At 36.7% G+C, this 15,362-nt stretch overlaps 2 protein-coding genes and 2 non-coding genes across 4 annotated transcripts in view; 2 read left to right on the top strand and 2 right to left on the bottom strand.

Moving 5' to 3' along the window:
- The window catches only part of LOC144451359 (L-arginine-binding protein-like), a 9,052-nt gene extending 6,503 nt beyond the window's left edge, over positions 1–2,549 (top strand). The window contains exons 7-9 of the mRNA XM_078142169.1: positions 319–455; positions 1,204–1,477; positions 2,231–2,549. Of these exons, the coding sequence (XP_077998295.1) occupies positions 319–455; positions 1,204–1,477; positions 2,231–2,262 (443 nt within the window). The 3' untranslated portion in view covers positions 2,263–2,549. The remainder of the gene's footprint in view (positions 1–318; positions 456–1,203; positions 1,478–2,230) is intronic.
- A 508-nt stretch (positions 2,550–3,057) lies between these two features.
- On the top strand, positions 3,058–8,626 carry LOC144451709 (beta-lactamase domain-containing protein 2-like). The gene is made up of 6 exons (XM_078142613.1): positions 3,058–3,203; positions 3,981–4,272; positions 5,360–5,585; positions 6,194–6,381; positions 6,833–7,087; positions 8,358–8,626. The coding sequence occupies exons 1-6, from the start codon at positions 3,058–3,060 to the stop codon at positions 8,532–8,534; spliced, it is 1,284 nt and encodes a 427-aa protein (XP_077998739.1). The 3' UTR covers positions 8,535–8,626.
- Positions 7,557–7,628, bottom strand: Trnaw-cca (transfer RNA tryptophan (anticodon CCA)). Its single transcript has one exon. It is a non-coding gene; the product is annotated as a tRNA-Trp (tRNA).
- A 351-nt stretch (positions 8,627–8,977) lies between the features above and the next one.
- Positions 8,978–9,049, bottom strand: Trnaw-cca (transfer RNA tryptophan (anticodon CCA)). Its single transcript has one exon. It is a non-coding gene; the product is annotated as a tRNA-Trp (tRNA).
- Between the last annotated feature and the right edge of the window lie 6,313 nt (positions 9,050–15,362).

The following is a 15,362-nucleotide window of genomic DNA, read 5'->3' as shown; positions in this document are numbered from 1 at the left end:
TTTCCAGTCTCAGTAATTTTAGAAAAAGTGTCCTATATGAAATACTAGTAGTTAATTTGTGAATTTAACGGAGTTTTGGTAATAGTTTCTTTTCTATTGTATTTATATTTTTATTACTTTTGTAAATATTGAATGCATTTTAGTCTTTGCCAATTTCTGAGTGTCTGTAAATGGGGTAATCCTGTAGATATCTCAAATAAATAAATAAATAAATAAATAAATAAATAAATAACACTCAGGATGCATATATCGATAAAGGCTAGAAGCCTCACTTCCAGTTTGAACGTCACTTCCGTTATCTTTCTTTTTCTCTTTAAGGTTTCTTCCGATCCTGGCAAAGTAATAGAAATTGTCTCGTTCGTCATCACGTGGTTGGAGTGGAAACTTTGTACCAAAGTCATATCGTTTATTTCGACTCTATTCTTGAAGCTCATCAGAATTTCGAGGATGATAAGGTATCAGCAATATTACAAGGTCTTTCGATTTGTTCCTTCACCCTTCATATTGTGAAATTCTTAACTACCATACATGGTATTTCAATTATTTTGTAAATGTCATTGATTATGCAAATGATTCATTAAAATTAACAAATACATCAACTAGCGATAGAGGATATATCAGAGTATTTACCAAATTATATGAAATTTTAAGCTTGAATTCTTCAGATATTGCCTAATTACCGACAATAATTAATTATGCTCATTAAAATCACAGGCTTCACCAACAAGCTTTAAAGGACACGTGTTTTGTTATCATAAATGAATGTACAAAATTATTTGTAATTTGAAGCTTGTATTCAAAATTCAAGATATTGCCTAATTACCAAAAATTATTAACTATGCAAATAACCTATTGTGGTAGAAAGCTTTCTCTAAAAATTTTATACAACAACTGTGCCGAGCTCTAGATATGCTACCAACATTGTATGTACAGAATTACATAAAAATTGAAGCATTTGCTATTAATATCTATAGCTGTGTTGTCTAAGGACGAAATTCAAATTTAACAAACATGTTAACATACAGTAAACAGATACGAGTATCATTTATCATTATTCTCTGTCTGTCTGTCTGTCTGTCTGTCTGTCTGCTTGTCTGTCTGTTTTTCTCTCTGTCTCTGTCTCTCTCCATCTCTATCTCTCTGTCTGCCTCTCTTTTTTTCTTTCTTTCTTCTATCAACAGATTTTCTTTCTTCTATCAACAGCTAGACGCACTGTTTATGCTTGAATTTCCCAAGTACAGAAAGGAAGTTGCTGATGGTGATGGTGATGGTGATGGTGATGATAAAGATGTGTGGGCTTTATTGGAGATACCTCTGGATCTGGAGCCCATCGGAGATGTTCTGACATGCGCAGAAGGTGTTCACGTAACAACACATAAGGGTAGCCAGTTACTGGATTGGTATGACAAAGCCTTTAGGAAGATAAAGGAAAATGGAAAATACGACGCTCTGTGTCATCGTGCTAAGACAAAACACGGTGAGTCTCAAATAACACAGAGATGACATAAAGATAATTGAAATCTAGACATGATTTATTCATGTATTTATTACATCCATTTTGTATTAAAGGCTCATTTAGTATAATTAGAGAATATATGACGAGTAAATCACATACTGTAACAAACCCAAATTATTTGATGAAAACTGAATGCCTTAAATTCTGTAAGGGTTGGACCACCAAACAATTGGTGGTCTCAATATAGGGGTTGTTGTTCGTATATCCTTTGTTGTCATCAAACAGATTATATACCAAATTATATGACATTTAAAGTTTGCATTCTTAGAAATTCATATAAAACATGTGTTTTGTCATCATCAATGGAGAAAGAAGTTGTATGAAATGTGAAGCATCTTGTTTACTTACCAAAAGTCAGTGATAATGCAAAAATTACAACCGATATGTAGAGAAGCCTTTGATCAGAGAACGACACTTTACCAGTAGTGGTCAATCAAAACTGACTTTGAAAGTGAAAGTGCCGAAATCACGCTTATAACAACACTATCAAGCCAACATACATTACTACAAAAACAATAGGGAGTGTGTCTGATATATGTAGATTCCCGCGATGCTTTTAGCCTTTTGTTTATGTCTGTGAAATTTAGTCATATGGTTTACGATGATATTTTCTTTCAGAGTGTCTATTTTTCTGCCATTCAAACTGTACATTTTCACAATAGTACTTTTCAAATTATAATATATATTAAACTACATGTAATTGTTATTTCATAGGTCACAAGGGGCCAATCCACTGTGAAGATTAATATAATGTACTAACTTCATCCAGTAAGAGTATCCACACAGAAAGAAAACACCGGTACCTGTTTCTAGGTTTCAATGTCAAAGTATAAAATGGGTACAACGAAGACAAGTAACAATATTACACGGGTACAATGAAGACAAGTAACAATATTACATGGGATTATGGGGTTTTAAAAGGAACAATGTTGGGATACAAAATGTATCCGAAATTCGTATTACGTAATTGTGTGCTAGCTAATAAAAATGGTCTGTTTTTAAAATGTCAAAAATGTAACGTTACGACGGTATATCATTGATTTGACCAGGTGAGTCAATATGTGTAAATGTGAATAAAAGACTGATTGTATAGATAATATCACGTGATTCATTTCGATATGCAAATCTTTCATGTGACTGAAGAGTTACACTTATAAGTGTAATATCAAAGGTCTCACATCACATAATTGAGAAGAGAAAGGGAGAGAGAGAGAGAGAGAGAGAGAGAGAGAGAGGGGGGAGAGACTAGAGAGAGAGAGACTAGAGAGAGAGAGGGAGAGAGAGAGAGAGAGGGGAGACAGACAGACATAGGGGCAGCCAGGCAGGCTGGCAGACAGACAGACAGACAAGAGAGATGGGCGAAGAGTTTGTCTTTCTTGTGTAACCTTGTCATATCCAATTTAGCCTAACTGTTCCGACTCACGAATTGGTTTTTAATTAATGAATTCGTCGCAAGTGGCGCTGTTGAGGGAACGTTAGACTGGTCAGATCTGGGGCACAGAACACGCAACGAGAGACGTACACAGGACCATTCACATGAAATGTTCTTCTACATCATTCCCATTGGTATAATAGTGGTAACAACTATTGTGATTGTCGTTGCACGATGTGGGTTTAAAAAGCGAAGACTTGTCAGGGTTGAAGGTTATGCCGAGCCAGGATTCAAACAGGTGTTACGAGTTTTCAGGTGAATATAACTTTTACGCATAGTTCGATACAATTGTCGTAAAGATGCACACATACTAGGATACCAAGTACTTGACGTCACTGGTGTCATTGTCTAAATTTCCTCCCAATATGGTCTTCAATGGTCAACGCTATCTGGTACAGTCCCGTAGTATAAAGCAGTGGTAAACTGTATTGAGGGATGGCCTTCAACTATTGACCCATATTATTAACCTCAGTGTAAAACTTTAACAATAGTTCAACGCGTTATTTCAGGTGAGGCCATTGCACTATTTAGCCGTTAAATAGCTGTTTCCTACTTTCAACGTTGTTCTCACTACAGAACATAGAGACATGCAGAAGCTTTATTGTTTTCTTTGTGTAAAGGTTAAATATAATAACGATGTGACCAACATATTTCCCTGTAGTCTCGATTACCCGCCTCTCATCGCTGGAGGCTCTACTATACCACCCCAAACGAGAGAGCCTCCCCAAGCGGTGAATGTCTGGGTAACCGAGACTAATTTCCCTGCAATTAAAAGAGCATAGATAGTATAGAGTATATGATACATTTGTAGTAGCAGGATTCGTGTGAAACTTTCCTTAGTAGGAAAACAGCAATCTAGGCAATAATACGTCTCCACGTTCTACAGAAGTATATTCCTACATTGTATATATGAAATATGAATTTTTAGAAACATTCTTTTATTCATATAGACGTAAACTAGTATTTAAATTAAACCACGGGTGATTTCTGTAATCTCGCATTTGTATTTCTGCCTTTTTCAAATTATTACAGAAAGCATCATGAGCAAGGCTTGGAAGCAGGTTCGGCATTTTCTGTTTATTACAAAGGCAAGAAAGTGGTAGATTTATGGGGTGGTTATGCTAATGTGGAAGCTGGGGATCCATGGCAACAAGATACCATGTCAACGTTCTTTTCTGCAACCAAGGGTGTGGTGGCGCTGTGTATAGCAGTAGCTGTAGATCGTGGTTACATCGATTATGACCAAAAAGTGGCTGATTTATGGCCGGAATTTGGACAGAATGGGAAAAAGGATATTACAGTGAGGCAGATTCTGAACCATGAGGTATTTGTCTAATAATGCAAAACGTCGTTTTTCTCGATGTTAGATGTGAGAATATTCTTCGGGTATTACTATTAGCTGACAGTTACACACGCGCACGCACGCACGCACGCACGCACGCACGCACGCACACACACACACATACACACTCTCTTTCTCTCTCCCTCTTTCTCTCTCCCTCTCAATCTCAATACACATACACACTCTCTTTCTGTCCCTCTTTCTCTCTCCCTCTCTCTCAATCTCAATCACACACACACACACACACTCTCTCTCTCTCTCTCTCTCCCTCTCTCTGTCTGTCTATCTGTCTCTGTCTCTCCCCCCCCTCTCTGTCTCTCCCCCCTCTCTTTGGCCTCACCTCAATCTCAATCACACACACACACACACACACACACACACACACACCCACACTCACTCACTCACTCACTCACTCACTCACTCACTCACTCACTCACTCACTCACTCACTCACTCACTCACTCACTCACTCACTCACTCTCTCTCTCCCCTCTCTCTCTCCCTCTCTCAATCTCAATCTCTCTCTCTCTCTCTCTCTCACACACACACACACATACATACATACATACAGACATACATACATACATACATACACACATCCACATCCACACACACACACACATCCACACACACACACACACATACACGCACACATACATACACACACACATACATACATACATACATACATACATACATACATACATACATACATACATACATACATACATACATACATACATACATACATACATACATACATACATATACAAAACAAACACACAATCACATTTCAGTTACAAGGTACTGTATATGTTACTTCATACTTAATAAAACATAACAAAAATGTTAGAAGTTTCAACAAAAGAGATATACTCTAGCTGACCGTAGTAAAGTTGGCTATTGTAGAGTAATATGCATATGTCTGAGAATGTTATAATCTAGCAATTGATGTCATGTCTATTGAATATAGTATCCTTTCTTGTCACGATATTAATAGCCTTATGCACAAGCAGATTCACAAGTCATAGCAACTTAACTACGTCATTGATACTTTTAACCAATGATAGGCTGGAATCCCTATGACGTCACAACCACTCGATTTGGACGTCATCAAAGATAACACTAAAGTTGGGAAGATAGTTGCATCAAGTGTGCCTTTGTGGAAACCAGGTGAAACTCACGGATACCATTCTCTTAATTTTGGATTTGTTCTGAGTCAAATCGTTCAACGAGTTGACCCTTCACATCGTACAGTTGGAGTTTTCTTTAGAGAAGAGATAGCCAAACCATTCGGTAACTCACACTATTTTCTTTGATTTCTTCACATTTAGAGATAATATTTCGTCAAGATATGATTTATATTTCGCTCTGAACGAGTCAGTAGGCATTACAGATTGGGCTCAGCAATTTGCCAAATCAGAAAAATTGTTTTACAAAGAAACGTGGGATTATTATTGATATTGTCGCTGGTGGCGCTATAGCTGAGCATTATAACACCATAGCCTTACACGAAACGGATAGGGGCGATAATATTGCACACCATGTATGAGACAGACATCATGAAACAATGAAAGGGAATGAATATATTACAGTTGTTACGAATATATTAAACTACGAATCATAGAAAATATGTACGGTTTCTAGTTCTGTAAGGTTTATGTTGTGTTTCTGTCGAAATAGGGAAGGTATACCAGTGAGAGGATTTTTCGCTCTTTTAGAACTAGAGTGGTACTGGGGGAGAATTTTACTGTTGTCGCAAATAGTCCTGGTGTGCTTACGACGGTGGAATGGAGGATGGGGTGGGGGTGGAGAGACACTCTTAAACATTTATGCGACAGAAGATCCAAGACTTCTTTCGTAGGTAGTATAAATTATACAAATAATGTCTTTATTCGTTACAGGCATAGACTTCTTCATAGGTCTCCCGAAAGAAGACTGTTGTCGTGTGGCTAATATTATATCCCCTAGTCCTCTGTATGATATGGTAAAGATGCTGTGTATTTCTCGGTACAGGAAATTCGCACTAGCAATGTTTAACAAGAACAGTCTTACCTCAAAGGTTTTCAGATGCAACAGAAATATTACATCGGTTAGTTCAGTATTTTATAATTGTCCATTACTTGGGGTGCTAATTACATTTCAAAAAAGAATATTAATGGTTTTTTTTTCATTTTTTTAAATTTTGACATGTTTAATAATAACCCCACGCATACTCCGTCGCAGAGCTGATAAGATTATCGCTACAAACCTAGGTAGTGTCTAAAGCGGTTAGTTTGGCAAAAATATACGTCACTTTATTTTAATATCGTCAACTTTACGAACAATTTTAATCAACCGTTAATCCTTCATCGCTTTGTTTTGGAGGATTCCCGCCAATATCTACGCCCTACTTTATCATCATTATTTCGTTGTTCATAAAAATCGTTATTTGATAGCGAGGCTTCTCATTCTAATTCATTTAGTGTCACGTGACACCAAATTCAAGTTCTGTACAGTCTCATTTACTAATATTTTCTTACTTCTATCAATATTTGTCACAGTTTCAAAAAATGGCGACTGACGAATTTCGTTCGAGCGAAATACCGTCTGTGAACGGTATTGGAACGGCGAGAGGATTGGCCAGATTATACGCAATAATGGCAAATGGTGGTGAATTTGAGGGAAAGAAACTTTTGAAGAAGGAAACTTTACAGAAGATAATTGCAGGTCGTACGAAAACGAGATTTGATGCAATAATGTTGATGGATACACAGTGGTGTCTTGGACTACATCCACACTACAACACAGTGTCAAAGGTCAGGTGGTCTACAGGGTCCTTAGTCAGTTTATATTTATCAACAAATGTGTGTTTCATTTGCCATTTATTAGTTAGGCCTGAAAAAAAAAATTGTTTGATTCGAAATCTTACGAGAAACAGTACTAGTGGATGCGCAACTTAAAAAGACAATATAAAACTGTTCTTCCAATTCTGTAATGGCTGTACATCTGATAGGAAGAAATAAATAACACAGAAAAAAAAATTAAAATAAAAAATCTCCCTATCCCACCAATTCTAAAATTGAGCTTAATTGGAACCACACAATTGTTAGAAATACCAAATCAAATCTGTATTTGACCTCTGTCATGTGTCACCCTGCTGTGCCAATACATCATGGGACTTGGCAGATATACATACTTATAATTTGCACACTGAATATTTATGACTACTTTATATCAATAGTCATGTGCGCATCTAATAAAATAAGTGTTAATATTTCATGCCACTGACCCCGACGTGATTCGAACACGCAACCTTCTGATCTGGAGTCAGACGCGCTACCATTGCGCCACGGAGTCATTCATACAAAAGAATAAAATTTTACATTTTTTATTATTATTTGCGCTTATTTTTAGTTTAAACTTCTCGTATTTTCTATCATATTTAAACGTTTATTTGTATTTCAGTATTAATGTTTTCTACAATTTTTCACAGTACCAGGAGTGCCAATCAGTGCACTCCATCCCTGTGAAAATGTACTCAAGCCACGTAGTGTAAATATAGTGTATTCCATCCCTGTTCAATGCACCCCATCCCTCAACAATGTACTTCACCCCCCCCCCCCGCACAAAGTGGTAGCTCAGCGAAGAAAATTAAGTTTTTGGTAATTTATACTCCGTCTGTGCTTATCTGCAGACATTAACCTGTCGTTGCACTGTATTGATAATTATTTGACTAAACTAAAAATATTTTTTTTTAATTGATAAATTTCGTCATTCAATTATACGTGTATACAATAATTGCAAGCTGGCCTCTTCAGTTCGTCAGCTGAGAATGCTTGAATACAGGACAACAAGACGAATGTATTTTCTTGGGGCGGGGATTCAAACAGGGATGAATTGTCAGAAATAATGAACAAAATGTATTATCCCAAAACTTCAAATGTGATTATTAATGCATATTTAGTAAAAGTAATCAATTTAATCTCTAGATAAAAATCAAAATTGCGATGAAAGATTTACATTATTGTCAAATTATATTCATTTCAAAGTAATAAAAAAGACTGTATTTTTTGTTTGTTTCTACAGCTTAAACTAGATAACGTGTTTGGTCACAATGGCTTCGGTGGACAGGGTGGATTTTTTGATCCCGTGAACAACTTGTCATTTGCCTACGTAACAACAAAACTATCGCCATATGCAGTAGGAGACGATCCTCGCTATAGCTCACTGGTAGATGCAACGTATAACAGTATACACATATGATGTATTCCTGATGTTATCTTTTACTCACACTTTTTATTTGTTTTGCAAATAATTTTCATTTAATCCCATATCGAAACAGTCAGTAAACACTAACAGGATAAAGCTGGCACGTTTTTTTTGTTTTTTTTTACTTTTCTCTTTGACCTACTAGTAGTATTTTACCCTAAATAGTATTGAATCACCGTACCTCTTCAGGAAATAAAGGTATTTTCATCAACACTGTTGCATCATGGGACTTTGCATGCATACATATGGATTCAGATGCATACTGAATATTAATGATTCCTAAGTGCTTATTACCTTATTTCATCAAATTACTAGTATGTTCTGACTGAATAATTATGACTACTAATTGATTGTGATAAAAGTGATAGGGAGTCATGACCATTTAGTGTGCATCTAATAACCATAAGTTTGTGTATTTTGTGAAAAATAAGTGCCACTGACCCCGACGTGATTTGAACACGCAACCTTCTGATCTGGAGTCAGACGCGCTGCCGTTGCGCCACGGAGTCATTCATATGCAAACATAAGTTAATGTTTTTCATCATCATCATCATCATCATCATCATCATCATCATCATCATCATCATCATCATCATCATCATCATCATCATCATCATCATCATCACCACCACCACCACCACCACCACCACCTCCTCCTCCTCCTCCTCCTCCTCCTCCTCACCACCACCACCACCACCACCACCACCATCATCATCATCATCATCATCATCATCATCATCATCATCATCATCATCATCATCATCATCATCATCATCATCCCACCACCACCACCACCACCACCACCTCCTCCTCCTACTACTACTACTACTACTACTACTACTACTACTACTACTACTACTACTACTACTACTACTACTACTACTACTACTACTACTACTACCACTACCACTACTACTACTACTACTACTACTACTACTACTACTACTATTACTACTACTACTACTACTACTACTACTACTCCTCCTCCTCCTCCTCCTCATCATCATCATCATCATCATCATCATCATCATCATCATCATCATTTTCGCTTATTTTCATTTAAACGTCTTTTATTTTCTTCCATGTTCAAAAGTCTATTTGCACTTCAGTGTAACCTTCACTTCTCTTTATTCACAAGTACCAGTAATCTATGGCTTTCAATAATGTATCGCTAAACAGGCCCCCTCAAAAATGTGCTCATCGTGGGATGGGAACCCCCACACCTTTCCCCACCTGCGATCATGGTGATTCTGCCTTTTTGTCCCCAAATCAAGATTTCATGAGAAGGAGCGCTGTTGGCAAAGTATGTCCAAATATAGCCCTATGTGAGATCTCTCCTTACACAGCCCACATCTAATTGTAAGGAATTATCTTTATTATTTATGGACTCTACACTCGATTGCCATTTTAACTTTGTAGTGTACAATATAATTCTACATCTCTTAAATTACGGGAGGGGAGTGCGTACCATTCTTGGATTCGTGCATGAGTTGGGTGCTATGGAATTTTTGAGGGCGGGGTGCAAAAAAATTTTGACCAAAATATGTTCACCTCAAACCCCCCCCCCGTAAATTCTGCTTGTTGCCTAACCGAAACCGCCAAAATATATGGCAAGTTGGATCAAGTTTATTCAATGAACAACTTGATACCCTTACTACACGTACTTTATTACTTCGTCAACAGATTGCCTGACATCATCAACATAACAACTATTGATGGCGTTGTGACGTCTTTCAATGTTTGTTTTGGAGACCTGTAAAAGATCAGGGTAAATAAGTTAGTGTTAGATCCTCGTCCAAGAACCAATTTGTGATTATGAAGAACGATGTCTTTACAGTATTATAACTAAACTGTGTCTCAACACATCGCTTATACTAAAAAAGACAACACTAATCTCGAGATATCAATGAAGCTATTACCATGCAGAAAAGTCTGGTGTGTGGTTTTCATTGTTATTGGACACCGTATGATCGTGACACATCTTACACACAAACCACGCTATTAGATATTGATAGTGACTGAACGTACGAAATCTTCCCCCTGGAATCTTCCCCTTCGATTGTCTTTCAATCTAAGACAGCAATTGCTCCTGACGCTTTGAATTACATTTACACAGACACTGCCTATTGGCGTGTATAATTTGTTAGATTCAATCAGTGATTTCGGGAATAAATGACACTTTTAGGAATTGTGACTGGAGATACTGTATTCTCTTGAATTCGGTGTGTATTATGTAAAACGAAGTTATATTTTATTCAACACTTCATGCATATTAGAAATTAAGTAGTAGTTTGGAGATTAGACCCAAGGGAAATACACAGTACTTTACACTGATGATTCAACACACATCTGATACATTGTATAGATATTGACGTGTATAACAAGCTCTTCAACCTCGAGGTGTCTCAGTGCATTCAATGAATGACTGTAAATGCTCCGTCACGATCAGTTCATGCCGATGCATTTCTTAACCCGCTGGAATCAATAGTCACTATAAAAGCACCCAGACTGTGTATTTATACTCATTCCGATATGGTAGAGTTGTTGCAACTACCGGTTACAAGTTCGGTTTACTCTCTATAGTTTGTTAGCGTGTACACGTACACAAACCAATGTTGACAAATAAGCTGACCGGATTGTTATCAGCCGATCTACTCCAAATGGGTACTGGGGTGATAGTCAATGAGCAGCTTTGTTGGTTTCACACACACTGTGGCATTGTCGGACAATTTACTCGTGTTATTTACGTCCATAGCTGGCAAATTATCCTTTCAACAAGTCAGGTAACTTGAAGAGGTTTGCTTTGATTAATGTATTAAGTTGAGATCACCATGGTCATTTACAAGTCATGCAGCTTTTCAATTTCTCACACTGTTTTGCGATTACTATAAACGGTGAATGTAAACGACGATGCTAAACACATCGGGTCACATGAAAAGAGTTTGTTGTATTCTAAGACTCAATGCACGTATACTTAGGTTACAATTATCAAATCCGTTCAATTGCCCCAACTAAACATGTCATTGACAAGCCTTACATATCGACAGAATCGTATAACATGTCTTGAATCATCAACAGAACTGGGACATGGGGGAATAAGCCGCAGTTTGCATATCGTATGTATACAATCCTAGACCGTTAACAAGCAGATATTGATTGGCCACGTTGTCTTGGAGACGGGATTCTCACTACATCACGAAGGTCTCACATCAATTAACGTGCTAAAGGTTAAGAGATGATTATCTACTTGCATAGATACTAAAATTGTAACATATCATATTTTGAACACGTATAAAAAGTAACAAAACACCGTGATTGTTTAAGTTCCCGCTGCTAAAACTTCAACAGAAAACGAATGTTTTCTCTTCATGTTGAAATAGGAGATATGTGTTTTGCATGCGTAGTGCATAGTGTGTCCGTATTTAGTTTTAAATTCTTAGTTGCACACTTGCACTGCCATACAATGGATGACTCAGTCTTTTATGGTTTGTAGAGATGGCATTTTGAAACGTGTTCTTACAACATTTGTACAAGGCAATCACTGACTTTTTGTTCTTGGCTAAGTGGGCGGGGCCGCAAACGTGAATAGGGAAGTGGATGGGATATTTTCTAATTGAAGGCGGAAACTCCGAGAAAATAAAAAATTGAAAAAATCCATAATTTTTAAAAATTGTCCTTGAAAACTTCACATCTCGTGCCTTGAGAGCGATACATTACTTACACGATGATCACTTCGATAGGCTAATGCGTTGACAATAATAACGGTTCAATATTTCGTCTACAGGATGCGAATCGACACTGCCAAACTATCGCATATTATTATTCACGCTGTGGTAAGTTTTGCTATATCTGAGAACCTTTTCGTATTTCCCCCGTTGGGGGGGGGGGGGAGCTGTGGTATGGTTAAAATTGTCTTGTCTCCGATTAACCGTAACTAGTATTACACACATGTGAAGCTTATTTTGTACTGTGGCGCAAAGAAAACAAATTATTACGCTGTGTTATTGTTGTTTTTTCCTTACGAAAAGATCACCTCCTCGAATTATTTTATAGCACGAAAGGTGCATGTATAGTGTTTCAATATACACTGCCCAAACACTTTAGCAAAGTTTGTTTTGGCAAACTATACCACACAGAAAAGTATGTGACTATATCAGTGTGTATCCGGATGCTATATAGCATGAAGCTATACACAACTTCTTTGTCTAGACATTGCAAGTAATAACCCCCTCCCCCTATTGCTGCGCACAACTCCTTATATCCATCCACGAAATATCTGTCTTTTGTTGTGTGTTTTACAATTTAGCGACTTTACTTTCTGTAATTAATTGCTTTGTAAACTAAATTTGATTGCCTTCAAGAATTAAAACACACCCGTCAAAGATATATAAACAATACTCAGTAAGGGGTTTAGTATAATTGATAGAACAGCTGACGGGCTTGTATCCTAATTTTCTTTTACCTAACGCCTCCCACGATTGGCCGACTATTCAAGCTAGACCAATGAGATCACTTGACACAAAGCATCCATTCAACCATAGTATTCCTACACAAAATGTACGAGTGAGTAATGTTGTCAATTAGTCCAAACACGTTGCCGTTCTGTGGTGAATTTTTACGTATTTCTTCACGTTGAAGTCTATAGCTGTGTGTTTATTACTCCATACAGGTAAGATAGTTAATTACTCCCAATTTTCTCTAAAAACTGTGAGAAGTTAGCGCGTGAACGGTGACTTTTTGACATTCGTTGTTTCTGACTTCTGTGGCTGAACTTGCAACAGTCAGACGGTTTGTATTCACACATCAATTTGTTTTCAGAAGCCGGGTTTACGCTAGCTTCGCATTTGAGATAAAACACATTTGTGCAACTTAAACAGAACGCATTCCAGTAATACCAGATCGGATTTCCATTCTGTGATCCCGGTGTTCACTTTCGTGCCCTGTACCGTTCACTATCAGAGCGCAAAGTGCCGAAGTTGTGTGATTTCTTTGTTTAGGTTTTAGCGTGTGTGCTTTGTCAAATCAACCTCACGTCCGTTCGTTCACATGACCGTAAAAAACTTCCTCTCTTCTAAAAACTCTTGTGTTTATCATAAATTATCAAGATAACACCTCAGGTTAATAATTTCCTGTCACATTTCTTTTGTGTGCATATTTTTTTTTCTCCCTTGGTTTTTCAACCTCTCTTTACTGTGTGTGTGGTGTGGAGAGTAGGGTTGTCTGATAGGTGATTCGATGTATTTGAACAACTGTGTCGGCGGAGCTTAGACATAACACGTTTCCACTTGGATGATTCTGTGTAACCCGTTGTATTGTTACCGATCTGTCGCCTTTTATACCTGTACAAAAGTGGTAATTGTCAATGAGTGTTGTCAGATGAATGGTGTAATAATACTCAGTCAGGGTCATTTAGTCTACCACCCAGCTTAATGTCGATACTCAGTATGCTAACTTACAATCAGTGTTGCAAAAAAAAATACAATAACGGAAAGAAGGGATGAGATGAAAATATAAAAAGCAGCTGCCAACGTTACAATGAATAGTAATTGAGACTGATATTTAATAGGTCGAGAACATGGTACACAAAATGGCAAAATTGTACAGTCTCCAGTTTGGTTTTAATGATTCAATATAAAACTTTAGTTTGATGCAAGTGAATGGCAAAGATCACATATGGAAATATTATATCTCTAAGTTATTGTCACTATGCTGTTGTGGAATAACAAGTCTGTGTTATTACCTCATTTCAAATCTCAAGTGCATTTTTGGGTCATAGTTGCAGCATCTTACATACTGTGTTTATGAGATCATCTTATAGTATCTCAGAGGTCTTTGTTATACCGCAGCTTCAATAGTATTATTTGTGGAATCTTTGGAAAAACCTCTAAACTGTATTTATAATAATAGCAACTGACTGATTAGGTCTTCTGGTGCAGTGAACACATTAAAACCATACAAATGCCGGATCAATTGAATTATACTGAGGGTCAATCCCAAGTAAATATCTATTTTTTATGCATTATTCTCATATTTCAATATGATTATCAGTCAAAGTGCATTTTATGAGTTTGATATTATTAACAATTAGAGAAGAAAAAGGCATAATGAGCATGTATGCAGTTAGTAAATGAAGTGGCCATGTTTATAATTTCCTATATTATAAATGACTGAGATAAGTGGGTAGACTCAGAGTGTGTATTGATGACACTTTAAATGTTAATTTAAGGTCTGTATTCTGTACCATTTCTGCAGGATGTGAAAATTGAAAGAGAAATAAAAGTGTTTTATGTTGTTCTTATAGTTGATATAAAAATGGAGACGTGGGTAAAAAATATTGGAATACCAATTAAATGAAACTACTGCAATAAAACTATGATATGATGATCAAATGGAAGATTATTGAAAGGTGATTGAGTGTTGCCATGGTAACAATGGCTCATTAGTTCACAGATCTTACTTAAGTGTTACTTTTAGAGGAGTGTTGTTACACAGAGACAGTGAAGGACAAGGGTTTCCTATGCCATAAACTAGAAGTGATTGTAAACCAATATATATACAAATGTATACAATATAGTCAATTGGACATAATTTGAACAGGAAAGTTTCACTGAAGATTTATTTGTTCCTATTTTGCTGGAAAATAAAAACACTTAAAATGACTAAATATTTGTATATTGTAAACCTGGAAATTTTCACTAAAGTCATAAAGATTTGTTTTCACTTATTTCACTGGAAAACTAAAATGTGAAAAATAAGTAGTGACTAAAATGTCTTCTTGTACATTTAAACACAATGTACCAGTCTGGTAATTAGTAAAAATAA

The sequence above is a fragment of the Glandiceps talaboti genome, chromosome 21 (genome assembly GCF_964340395.1).
Source record: "Glandiceps talaboti chromosome 21, keGlaTala1.1, whole genome shotgun sequence".
NCBI classification, from domain to species: Eukaryota; Metazoa; Hemichordata; class Enteropneusta; family Spengelidae; genus Glandiceps; species Glandiceps talaboti.
This window is presented reverse-complemented; position numbering and strand designations above follow the sequence as displayed.

What these genes read in the sequence shown, in the direction of transcription:
- LOC144451709 (XM_078142613.1), top strand. Translation starts at nt 3,058, where the DNA reads ATGTTCTTCTACATCATTCCCATTGGTATAATAGTGGTAACAACTATT. An exon ending in CAGGTGTTACGAGTTTTCAG is followed by an intron (nt 3,204 to 3,980) that starts GTGAATATAACT and finishes AAATTATTACAG; the next exon opens with AAAGCATCATGAGCAAGGCT. An exon ending in GCAACAGAAATATTACATCG is followed by an intron (nt 6,382 to 6,832) that starts GTTAGTTCAGTA and finishes TATTTGTCACAG; the next exon opens with TTTCAAAAAATGGCGACTGA.